At 41.4% G+C, this 12,341-nt stretch overlaps 1 protein-coding gene across 1 annotated transcript; it reads right to left on the reverse strand.

Annotated features, from left to right (window-relative positions):
* Positions 1-2,617: 2,617 nt before the first annotated feature.
* LOC110986424 (histamine N-methyltransferase-like) lies at positions 2,618-9,845 on the reverse strand. Its single transcript, XM_087148333.1, has 4 exons — positions 9,644-9,845; positions 7,553-7,780; positions 6,064-6,381; positions 2,618-5,313 (listed from the first exon to the last, which is right to left on the reverse strand). Exons 2-4 carry the CDS (start codon positions 7,752-7,754, stop codon positions 4,961-4,963), a joined length of 873 nt encoding a protein of 290 aa, XP_087004459.1. The 5' UTR covers positions 7,755-7,780; positions 9,644-9,845; the 3' UTR covers positions 2,618-4,960.
* Positions 9,846-12,341: the final 2,496 nt, after the last annotated feature.

Genomic DNA, 12,341 nt, shown 5'->3' on the forward strand with positions numbered 1-12,341 from the left:
GGTTCATATTTATCAGAATTCCACTCGTGCATTATTTCAATTTTCTTTCAAACTACTCCAAAATATAATGGTAAAGGACATTCTATAACATAAAGATTTAAAAGTGTCCTCATAACATAGAAGTGAGTGACACGATCACAACGCGTCAGTTTTTGTACAGTTAAGAAGTCTTTAGTAGTTTCAAGTAATTCCATTAATATCTCACAGATACCCATCTCACAAAATGTTTCTTAAGCTGTTCCATCACATTCAAACATTATGTTCAATGCCAGCGACTTTGCTAAATACATAACAGTGGGAAAAAATAACAAATTCAAAGCATTTACAAAATTTAAAAGGCAAAAGGCATAGTTGAATTGCAGTTATTTTATAAACTACAGACAAATGCACATTTCACCATTAACCTGAATGTCTGCCACTCTATCGAAATGGGAATCAGACAATGTCCAGTCAGGGAGGAAGGAGGGGATGCTGTGTGTGGCTGCATCACAGGAGAAGATCACGGATGATAGTTGATAGGTCAAGAAGGTAATACACTGCAGCAACTATGATGGAGTAGGTGTTATGGGATGAAAGCATTATTCAGGCAAGTTTTTAAATGTAAATCCACCAGTACAGTATTCAGTCCCCTGTAATTAGAAACCAATTCTTCGTATTCCATAAAACAATGAAAATTTGCACCAACTCAAACAAAGACTTCCAGGATTCTGTTTCTTTAAAATAACCTCTTGAGTTCCAGTTTGCATTTATTCCTACATGTCCTTTCGCACGGTTTGCAATTCTAGGCGGCAGTAGGTTGTGTCTACCGCATCTCACAAAAGTGTTTGTTTGAACTTTATTCGATAACTTATGAATAATTATTGGCAGATTGTACGGGGCGTTTGAGTTGAATGCAAGACTCAGATCAGTACTCGTCCCCCAAGAACAGCAATGCTTATACCTAGCAAGATATGGGGCATCACCCGTAAATGTCTGAAGAGAGTTCCCGAGATTCCCATCAAACAATGAGCGACACAAAAGTGGGGGTGCCATCTGTCCCAATGTCTTCCCTGATGTGTATATGCTCTTAAATATTGAATATATGACAACGTTGTAATCGACACTCATTAAGAGTAAGACCTTTATAACACCACACGAGACAAAGAAGACGACCTCCAGTCCAGGCCGAATTCGAGTTGCAAGCTATTTAATTGAACTGCAACAACAACATTCCTCTGTCATTGTTCACCCTGTACCTTGGGAGTGGCCATGTGTGTGGCCTTGTGCATGGTCTTGACTACGACAACGAATGACTGAAACGCAGTGTAATTTTTTCCACAGTACAGGTATTGTGAAATGTGTATCCCCACTCGTCTATATAGGCCTACATACACATTGAATCACATAACGAATGCTTTCATAAAACTTGTGTGATGGTTTAACGATTGAGCATGCTTACTGATCCAAATACTGTCTGGAAATAAATGGATTGGAAAAAGAAACATTTTCTTCAGTGTGGAATTAATAGCGAATAACAAGCATCTGTTTTAATGCACATGTACACATGTGGGTATGTGGACACTGTTTCAACTAATAAGCCTTTTGCAAATTAAGTTGAATAAATCGGGTACACTGAGTTCGATTCATGTGAACCCAGCAATTGGAATTATCCACTAGTAAGACACTTGCTATACCTCCTGAATTAGGACAAGCTTTTCCTCAGTTACGTAGGAGATGCCAACACACTATTTAGTGGATAAAAACGGAACCAGTGTATTCCTGAGACGGTACCTGTGGTCGGTTTGCAAAACTTTGCCCCGATTCACGAGGCACATTTTAAGAATGATGACGGTCTGCCCATACTCGATTGTGTGATGGAAACAAATCCCTAACCTCTCCTAAACTGTACGTAGTACCAACTGCTTTTACTTCTCTCGGCTTGTATGGTACCTTTCAATTATAAGTAGGGGAGATGGCTGCCGGTGACGGCAGATGCGTAAAGAACTGTTCTTGTACAGGGTAGATGCGTTTAGACTTTTCTTGTACAGGGTAGATGCGTTTAGACTTTTCTTGTAAAGGGTAGATGCGTGTAGACTTTTCTTGTAAAGGGTAGATGCGTGTAGACTTTTCTTGTTGTAAAGGGTAGATGCGTGTAGACTTTTCTTGTAAAGGGTAGATGCGTGTAGACTTTTCTTGTACAGGGTAGATGCGTGTAGACTTTTTTCTTGTACAGGGTAGATGCGTGTAGAATTTTCTTTACCAGGGTAGATGCATGTAGAATTTTCTTTACCGTGTTCATGTGCATGCACACGTGTAGACGTTTCACATTATGCTACGTGTAACGATAGGGATTGGTAGACGTTCGGATCATTAACTTACACACGCCGTTCTTCAGTCCAATTCGTGTAGCCGTGTATGTAGTCTACACACATACCACTCAAGTTTTTTGGTCCCATATCTTGCCGGGTATAAGCTCTGCATTGTTCTCTTTTTCCACAGCCTGTCAACAGGTTGCGTACGGTACATACACATGTTGTTATTACCCGAAAAACTCCAAACTATTGAATTATTCTGAAGCTTGAATTTTCTCCGATGCAACAAAGAAATAAAAAAGACACTCTGATATAAGGAACTCAAGTATGATTTAATTATGGAGAAAGGAAGGGACCTCCTTCCTCCATGATTTAATGAGAATGTAACACTTAGCATTAGGGAAAACATTATTAACAAAGAAAATGTTGAATAGAAACTAGTTTACACTGATAAGGAATATCTCATATAAACAAGGTGTTCTTACGGGCGAGAACTTGGCAAGGCAATACGGTGAAGAATGCTGGACTCCACAGATGGCGAAAAACTGGTCAGTCCTTGACGGTGCCAAAATAAGCTGCAACGGGAAAGACCACGTCGAATAAGAATAACCGGGCTCGAGACGAAACGGCGAGGGCGTGATGAGAGTCGCAATTACGGGATTGATCATCTCACAAACTGGAACTGGATTCAGTTCACAGACTGAATCCAGTTCTCTTCCGGAACAAAATTGAACTCTGCACTTCACTTGGTCTGGACGAACTTTTCTTACAAATGTCGCTCCACAGACGACTCGCCACCACAGGTTGAAATGGTGCAGAAGTCAACAAGTCAAAGACTTCTCACAGCCCGCGTACAGTAGTAGAATTGCATTCCAAAATCTCTCTGGCTGTGTGTGTCTCTCTCTCTGTCTTTCCCCATTTTCATAGGCTACAGTTCTTCCAAAGATTTCTTTCATCACCTGAGTTTCTTAAAATACGCTTTTTAGCATTTCTTACGAGAAACCTCCGAACAATACACTACACAACGACACTTAAGACCGTGGTGAGGGCCCATGACACTATCATATAGGAACATCAGAGGATTTGTTCCTGAAATTTCACTTAAACCCTATCAGGCTCTTACGCTTAGTTTAAGTGACTGGCAGCCGATCCTTAAAAGTTTACCTCATTTGTCATTCGTTGATCTTGGGGTTTGGAATGCCCTGGCCGGGTCTTGGGAACCCAGACACTCTATGCACCAGTGGTCAAACTCTCAATTCATGGATGTCAGACACTGGTCGGATCTTAGATTTCTTTGAAAACAGAAGAAATTCAAACCAAGAAAATTGCACAAAAATATTACGCATCCTACCCTCAGTGGATGACGAATGCATCTGAGAGTTAAATATGAACAGATTTTTCATCAGGTATCAAATTACAAGCGATCTAGTCCTCAAAATGGCCAACTTCTATCAGCTAAAATGCATCAACCAATACAGTAATGGAGTCATATTTAGAATAAACAAACAATTCCAAAGTTGGGCAGTAATGTTACCTGGGTAGTCAAAGTCGCCTGACTTTGATGAGTTGATGAAGAGCCAAGGTTCAGGTACATTTTGAGTGCACACAAAAATCTTAACTCAATACATGAACATTGTTCAATATCTTTCGGACAGTTCAAGATATTAATTTGAGACCCCGTGTGAACACAAATGTGAACATTTCAACCTTGATGTTGAAATTGGGTGTAAAATGAAATTGCCAATATTGAAATCAGTTTTCACGTCATGACTTTATCCATAATCGCGAATATTGACGTCAATATTCACAATTGGCGGTTTCCTTTAGAACCATCTTGCTTCTGACAAAATTAAAAGTTTTGAAGGGGCAACTGTCTATGCAAAATATTCTAAAGGGGGCGTTGAAAGCCCATTAACTGTTGCTTTTCATAGGCTGTGCATATTTCAAAACTGCAAGGGGGAGGTCAACCTTTTAGGTTTTATTCAGGAAAACGTGTTGTCATGCCCCTCTAAGATACAAAACATACAATGGCAGCACTTTAACTTTCGAGCTCTCTCCAGAGTTTTATACAACTGTAAATATTTGTTTACTTTTTATGTTGGTTGCTTTTTAAAATAAAGTTTAATTTTGTTTAACTATGAGACCATTGTTTTTTTCGGGGGAGAGGGGCTTTCTTACTTTTGTCATACTCCATCATTTTAATGGCATGCTAATGATTATCGTTAACACAATCGTTATGTAGCACGATCTCATTTCCGCTCGTTTTGGAACACGCGCTGCTTGCCAGGTACTCCAGCATCTGCAGCTTCAAATAGATGTTCCTTTATGTGGTTAGATCAAATAATCATTTATCGGCTGAATCAAGCAGAATATGTGGGAGAAGTGTTATAAAGCAAATATCTACTGCTTTATCTCTTGGTGTCGTAAAACTAGGGGTCCATTGTGAAAGAGTTCTCCATGGAAGGTCTCGGGAGATTATAGTTGTACTACACTCAAAGCTGTCAGTATTTGAATACATTTCCTTAGCTCGAGCTCAAAGCGTCAAGTTTTATATCGTAAATTCTTGAGGAAACGCTATCGAGACAAGCGCATACACGCAAATTGACACAAGAATCTGAGGACAGAAGCGCAAAACAGCGTCTATGATGATTTGCTTGAATGCTGCCCGTTTATCTTGGTTTGCTTATAATTATTGTATCGCAGTCGTTATTCAACAGGATCTCATCTCCAGTTTTCTCAGAGCACTCGCTGGTCGCCAGGCGCTCCAGCACCTGCTGCTTCAAATCCTCGGTCGCCGACTCCTTGAACCTCGTCACGTGGTTTAGGAAATCCAAGACCATGCTACCTTCTTCTGACGCATCATCGAAGCAGCTGGTGATGTTCACATGGGACGGCTGGTGTTGCTGCGAGTACGGTATAGTGTGGCGGTCTAGGATGCTGCGAACATCTGCTGAACTGATGAAATTGTACTTGTCGTGGAAAGGTCTGAAGTGGTCCCAGTATCGGAAATACCCACTGTCATCTGAGGGAGAACGTAAGAAAAGATCTCGAGTGTAGAAACTACAACCTGCAGTTTAACAGGGGCAATTCATGAATTCATGTGATAGTTGCCACCATTTCGTCACGACTATCTCAGCTATCATGGCAGCTCAATTTGATAAGCAAGCCCTTAATTTACAAATTTGAATAAATTATGTCATTAATTCTCCATTTCGTTTTCTTTTACCGGTATAGCCCTATCAGTTATCAGAGAACTGCTCTCCCCCGGGCCCGGGAAATAAATACCGTAAACAAAAACTAGCCATTTTTACTGATCAACTTAGTCCAGCTCTAGACCCTTTGTCTAAAATGACCAATTCAAATTAGTCAGACAGGCTAATGACTAACATTTATCAGTGAAAGGTTAAGTCAAATATTCGTAAAATTGGACCACAGTCTGTCACTGTTGACTAAAGATTAGTCCTGTCTTGATTTAGTAAGTCATCAAAACCCGACTAATCTATGAGCACAAAATAACTAACTTGGGTTTACAGTGAATGCACATCATAGTCACAGCTCGCACTTCTCACTTGGCAGAGTCTTTTTGAAATGAAATTCGAGGGGAACTGTTTTCTCACACACACACATTTTGTGGGCTTATTTCGTGGCAGACGGGTAACTCATCAATATCTATGACATTGTCATCGATTAAGTCGTAAATCTGTATAGTTGGCCTATTTGTCTTACGGAAAATTTGAACTTTATGTTTATGCTTTAAGTTTTAAAAACCTACCTGACATAATAACAACCACTATAACTCCACCAGGGTCCAGTATGCTGTGCAGATACATCAGTGAGTCTTCCAAGTTGTCAAAGTAGTACACAGAATGAACTGCAACAATGAAGTGAAACTTAGTAGGCTCTTCCACCTTCTCGTATTCCTCGATCGTCTGCTGACGCCACTCGAAATTCACACCTCGTAAATCAGAAGTCTTGGATTTCGTCAATGCCTGGTATTTGACGAGCTGCTCCTGAAGGGGCTCAACTGCACGGACGTTGATGCGCGGGAAGTGTTGTAAAAGTTTGACCAACAACTTGCACTCCATTTCGCCTTTAGGAGAAGAGAAATGTTTACACAAATTAAGTATGCGGAATGGATCAGAGTCTCCCACGGTGTCTTGAGAGTAATAGAGGAGCCGCTTTGTACACACGTAATCAACGGGGGAGGGGCTTCTTCTTTGTTACGCAAGTATTTCACAGATAAAGTGTCCTCCGAAATGTTGTCTATGGGGATAAAGAAAAGGTGTCTTTTATATCGAAAAGGAAGGGATGACATAAATTGGGTTTTGCAAGAGCAGTCTATCAATTTCAGTCGAAATCAATTGGTGTGGCTCTATGATTATTGGTCGAGTGCTTTATTTGGACGACTAGACAAGTACTTTCTCGCATTACATGCGTGCATCGTAATACATACATGTACATGTAATTTATGCAATGCTTTCTGCAGTGAGATGCAATGGCACCAAGCGATGCAAATGAGAGGAAGCAATGCAAATGAGGGGATTAGTTGAAAGGGGATTTGTTCTCAATACGTCAGGGCATATAATGCAGATCTGGCGATGTTTAACGATCAATGTACTCCACTGGGTCAATTGTGAATTGAAATGACACGAAGCGTTGTGAAACATTTTGTTTTTACGTTATTATGCCATTAATTTAGTATTTTTACACGTTTTCAGCATTGGTCGGAATGCACGTTGACGAATTCGAATTTGTATCCTTTCCGTTTTGTTCCGTGATGTTTTGCTATTCAATCTGGTCGTGTCGTCTATAACCATGCTACAACTGCTCTCATTTTATTTTCATAAATCCCTAATTTCTACAACAAATTAAATTTTAACATTAATTAACTCATAAAAAACTGTCGATCTCGTTTTCGGGATAATTATCACGATCATCCCACGTGAAAGTTGTCCGTGCACTGAAAAAGTGAATTCGATTTTCCCGACTTGTGTATATTAACAATATACCCAAGTCAGGAGAAAGAGTTTGAACACACACATTGATGGAAATCTTTCCAGATACATGGGTAGTTCAGGTCGTGACCTCTTAGAAGAAAGAGGCTTTCCTTACAACATGAATTTCCCTGATGTTTGTACATAGCCCTACACAGTTGCCTCGAGTCACCCCTTACCCCATGACGTGCATGTACGCCCCAGCGTAATACTGTAAAACAAGATGTTCGTTATCAAATCAAATGTCAAATAAAAAAAATCTCTTACCAGATCCGCTACCAACTCCCATGACTCGAAGCTCTCCTTGCTCGTCAAGCGCACCCTTTAACTGTGGCACCACGGTCTGTTGGAAGATGGTCTCTACCCATTGGTCATATATGGCGAATTTACCGCACGCTGCACTAAACGCTTTCAGTGACAGCAAGTAGCGGTCCGTGTCATGAAACAAACTCGATAAAGTAGACTGCATAATTGCACGGGATGTAGGACTTTAGGCTGCAGCATTATGGCAGAACGGAAAAATTCTTTATTAGCTTGAAAGAGTCTAAGTTTGACAATTTTTTTTCATATTTGACATCGTCATTTCAGTGCACTGATTACTTTGTCATACTTTCACTTTAATAAAGAGTTGGAATTCGCCTAATTTCCAGTTCTCTGACAGTCAAGTTTCATTTCCCCGGATGATTTATTCTAGCACTTCACTTTTTCAAACACATGCACTGTGCTGCACTGCCGCAAGAAAATATGTCAGGTTTAGACTTCTTCCTTCTGTTTCTTCTGCTTCACGCGTCGGGCGGTACTCAAGCCAACACCCCAGAACCAATAAAAATCCTCCCCTCAAACCATGCTGCATTTGTATAAGCCACAATTCTGAGAAACTTTCATTCCTAAGTACTACTACTCTAATTCCTGCATTTGTAAACGTTCGTTAACATTCTTTTGTGACCACTACAAATCACGAGTATAATAGCAGACTGGTTTCCCAGTGTTGGGAATGGCAAGTGACCAGACATCCCAGCCTGCTGTTTTTTGAAACAGCTGGCTCAATGCACACCCCTCTGTAGGACTTGCAGCAGTGAAGGAGAAGGGATTGGAAATGGATTGATGTGAAGGGGATGTTGAGGGTGTGGGGAGGAGAGGGATCTCATTACCGATTACACGCGAAAATTTAGACAAAGTAGGGATGTACAATCAACGCCATTTGCCTCACCTTGATTAATTTTACCAAACAAAATTGAAAAAATCTACCCGCCTCAATAAGGTTTGCAGACAACAAGCAGCTGTGCATTATTTTTTTTAACATTAAGATGACCTTGAAACAGTTCTTCAACAATTAAAGATCACTGTTTAACTTAAAATGTCCACCTTTGCATGTTGACTTTTTAATATGCTTCCATTCCATAACTCATAATTAGGCAATTACCGGTAGGCAACAGTGAACACTGTGAATAATGTGCTACGTCTTAAACATAACAACGAAAAGCGCCCTCTTTATCAAGTTGACAATTAATTAACCGTCATGTGTATACTGTATTATGTACGGTGCACATACATGCACATATGCCTGTTTTACGTACTAAGTGTGGACATTCCTTTGTTCTCCTGTGGTTGAGGAAACTTGAGGAAAGTGCTCCTTTTTCTCCAACTAGGACAACTCCTTCAAGTTGGATTGTTGATGATGATTCCCTGGGTTGTTCTTCTTCATTTTGCCACGGATAACCTTGACCCCAAATGCCTCTGAATCTGTCCTTCAGAGAGGGTAACATCGTGTGGACGTGTGCGAGTCCACACAACGCCCACACACACGGTGCAAGACATGTACATGTGCACAACTTGAAGCTGAAAACCCAAAATGCTGCGGTTCCCGCTGACATAATGAGACTTGCTGAGAAGAATTTTGCAGACTCAGAGTTAAAACTTTACAACCACCTAAAACCGAATTAGCTATGCCCCGTTTGCTGCAACACCAGCACGTACGATGATATGGGACGCCATTTTGTTTGGTATTGTACACCATTTCAATGAGTTTATGGTCATTTTGACATTAAACCAATACCATGGACGGAGCGGACGTCGGACCCCACAGTTCTGGGGGTATACGACGGACAAGTATTCCACTGTACGCAATGGTGTATAATAGCAGCGTTCATTTCATCTCAGTAAACAAAAAAAAAAAAAAAAAAAAACCCTGTTATACCAGACCGCGACGAACGGTTTGTGACCTACTTTACTAGCTCTACTGAAACGGAACGTTTAATATTCCTCTTTTTTCGAATTTGGACTGGATCGCCGGGTCAGACCAACGCTCCACGACATTACAAAGTGACAACGGTTCTCAAGAATTCCAAACAAAAATACCTTTATCACCACCTATTGGCTTCCTTATATGACAAATTCAAACCGCTGGGCTTCAATGATGTACTGGACTTCAACATCTGTCAAAATCGGACCATTTTCGCTCCACACACGCACGGCACTTAAACTTCTCAATGCCTCCTCCCGATCCCATTCAAGTACGCGTGCCGAGATCTTGCTACCGCATTAACTCTATGGGCGACCATTAACTCTATGGGCGAACATGGTCTTCCTAAACATGCCAGACGCACGCATGAATGGCCCATGGGTGCACTGAACTAATTGAAGCCCATTGAAGACAATGTAAAATCGACCACGTTTGCAGCCCCGGTGCGGGCAACCGAAGCCCCTCAGGCCTCCCAAACAAAAACAAAGTGTTCTGGGGTCATTCAGCTCTCAATTGATTTTCAATTTTTAGTAGGTTAACCAATGAAATTTTTAATTATCCACCAAAAACAAACTCACCCTCCAAAAAGTGAACGCTCCCAAGTCTGTCGGCGGCCATTTTTCAAGTGACATCCCTCCACCTTTTCAGGCTCTTGGGACAATTTTTCAGTGGCATTTTTCTATGCTTCGACCTCCGATGGGAGCCCTTGAATCTAGGGAGTTCATTTTAGGCCATTCGTTCACAATCCCACAAATTCTTGGGCCACACAATCTCCTTTTTTCCAAATAAACTGTAGGGGTACTTTTTCAGCGCCTCAGCCTGCCGAAGAATTTCCCTTGAATTGGGCAGTGTACCCCTATACGTGGTCTGGGCAAAATATTTGTTCATCGTAACGTTTGGGAGTGCGTCCAACACCTGGCTGAAGGTAGCCTGCTATTCAGCCTGCGATTCAGTCCGAGATTTAGTCTTGGTTTCAAGACGTTAGTGCTTGATAGCAGACACCGTGCATAGTGCGCCCCCTAACGACACAAAATTAGACTGTGCGCCAGCTCGCACTAAGGGTGCACTGAACCAATTCAAGCTCCATTGAAAATAGTGAAAAATCAACCAAGTTTGGAGCCCCATGGCAGGCAACTGAAGTCCCTGAGGCCTCTCAAACAAAAAACGATGTGTTGTTTGGTCCTTCAGGTTTCATTTGATTTTCAAGTTTTAGTAGGTTAACCAATGAATTTTTTAATTATCCGCCCAAAACAAACTCACCCCCCAAAAAGTGAATGTTGCCAAGCCCTCCCAGCGGCCATTTTTCAAATGACATCCCTCACCTTCCTGGGGCTCTTCTGACTAATTTTCAATCCCATTTTTGTCTGCTTTGCCCCCAGATGGGTGCCCCTGAATCTACAGAGATGATCCTGGGCCATACTGACACAATCCCACCATTTCTTGGCCCAAACAGACCCCTCTTTTCGAAACAATCTCTTGGGGTACATTTTGTGTGCCTCGGCCTGGCGGAGAATTTTCCTTGAATTGGGACACTGCACCCTAACGTCTTGGGAATCTTGCAGCAGCGTTTTAACTTGTTCTTTATTCTTCCCTCGGTTTTCTAAGGGAACCAATCAGCACTCGCTAAATTGCATGCATAATAAATTTTGATGACCTCAACAATACACCATGGTATGGTCACACGCATATGCATCATGGCTGTCTGCAGTCCCATCAACACAGACACGACAACACAGACGTTCGTACAGAGTTAGCACGGAGTAGAACGGGTGATGCTCAGACAAGGTTAGGTCTAGGATATGACAGAAGATGCTGTTCTTGGTGACCCATAATCATGTACAGTCAGTATGCCCTCCCCAGCTAACTAAAGCGTCCTTAGAGACCATGTAGACCTTAACCTTCGAGGACGGAGTACCCGGATGTCGTTTTCTTGCTGCGCGTGTAGGTTTATCCGCCGCTTGTGTTAGTAATTTGGTCCCAGGCAGCATGCGCATTGTAAGTTGCAAAAAACGAGAACGTATTTATTGTGTGATATCAGACAACGATTTTGCTTTCCCAATTGTTCTGCCACAAACATTGCAAACTTGATGCGATGCAGCACAACTGTAGTCCCCAACGATATCTTTTAGAAGAGTGACAATTTCATGTCTAGTATGGAGTGGAAAATATGTCTTACATGTCACTAACCCCTTCCCACAAACCAGACACTATCGACATCGTACTTGCTCGCGTGAAGCCGCCATGTTGTTCGAACTTCGAAGTACATATACATGTACGTAATTATAATACCAAGGCTATAAATATTTAAGAAGATCGGACATTTGCATACAACTGCCACACCCCCATTCCTGCAAGATTCCCAAGACGTTTGTGAGAGTAAGTAAAATCTAGGTGTGCGAGGGCGCTCTTCAACAGAATTCGACAACTGTCGATCACTGACGTCTTGGGCCAAGACTATACCCGAGATTCAGCCCGCGATTCATCCTGCGATACGGGTTCACATCGATAATAAAAATCCATGCAGTAAAGGGAGGCAGTAATTTTTCTACTTTGCGGTACTCTGTTCCACGATAAACTGGACGAATTTTTGAATTTCTCTCACAAATAGCATTTTTTCATGATGGATTGAAAAAGAAATAACATCCATTGAAGGGAAAGGTTGTATAATCAATCTGTTTTCATCGTTTATAGGTCAGTTTCATTTCTGTTATTTGGGAGACATGCTCTAGGTCATTTCCAATCTGGGATATTTAATAGAGACTATTCCATTGTTGTGACTTGATTTGAGGAAAGGTTTACAAAAAAAGGTAAATA

The sequence above is a fragment of the Acanthaster planci genome, linkage group LG17, assembly GCF_054643075.1.
Source record: "Acanthaster planci isolate LZ-2023a linkage group LG17, COTS_SCS, whole genome shotgun sequence".
In the NCBI taxonomy this organism is placed as follows: domain Eukaryota; kingdom Metazoa; phylum Echinodermata; class Asteroidea; order Valvatida; family Acanthasteridae; genus Acanthaster; species Acanthaster planci.

What these genes read in the sequence shown, in the direction of transcription:
- LOC110986424 (XM_087148333.1), bottom strand. Translation starts at nt 7,754, where the DNA reads ATGCAGTCTACTTTATCGAGTTTGTTTCATGACACGGACCGCTACTTG. An exon ending in GGGAGTTGGTAGCGGATCTG is followed by an intron (nt 6,382 to 7,552) that starts GTAAGAGATTTT and finishes CTTCTCCTAAAG; the next exon opens with GCGAAATGGAGTGCAAGTTG. An exon ending in AGTGGTTGTTATTATGTCAG is followed by an intron (nt 5,314 to 6,063) that starts GTAGGTTTTTAA and finishes GTTCTCCCTCAG; the next exon opens with ATGACAGTGGGTATTTCCGA.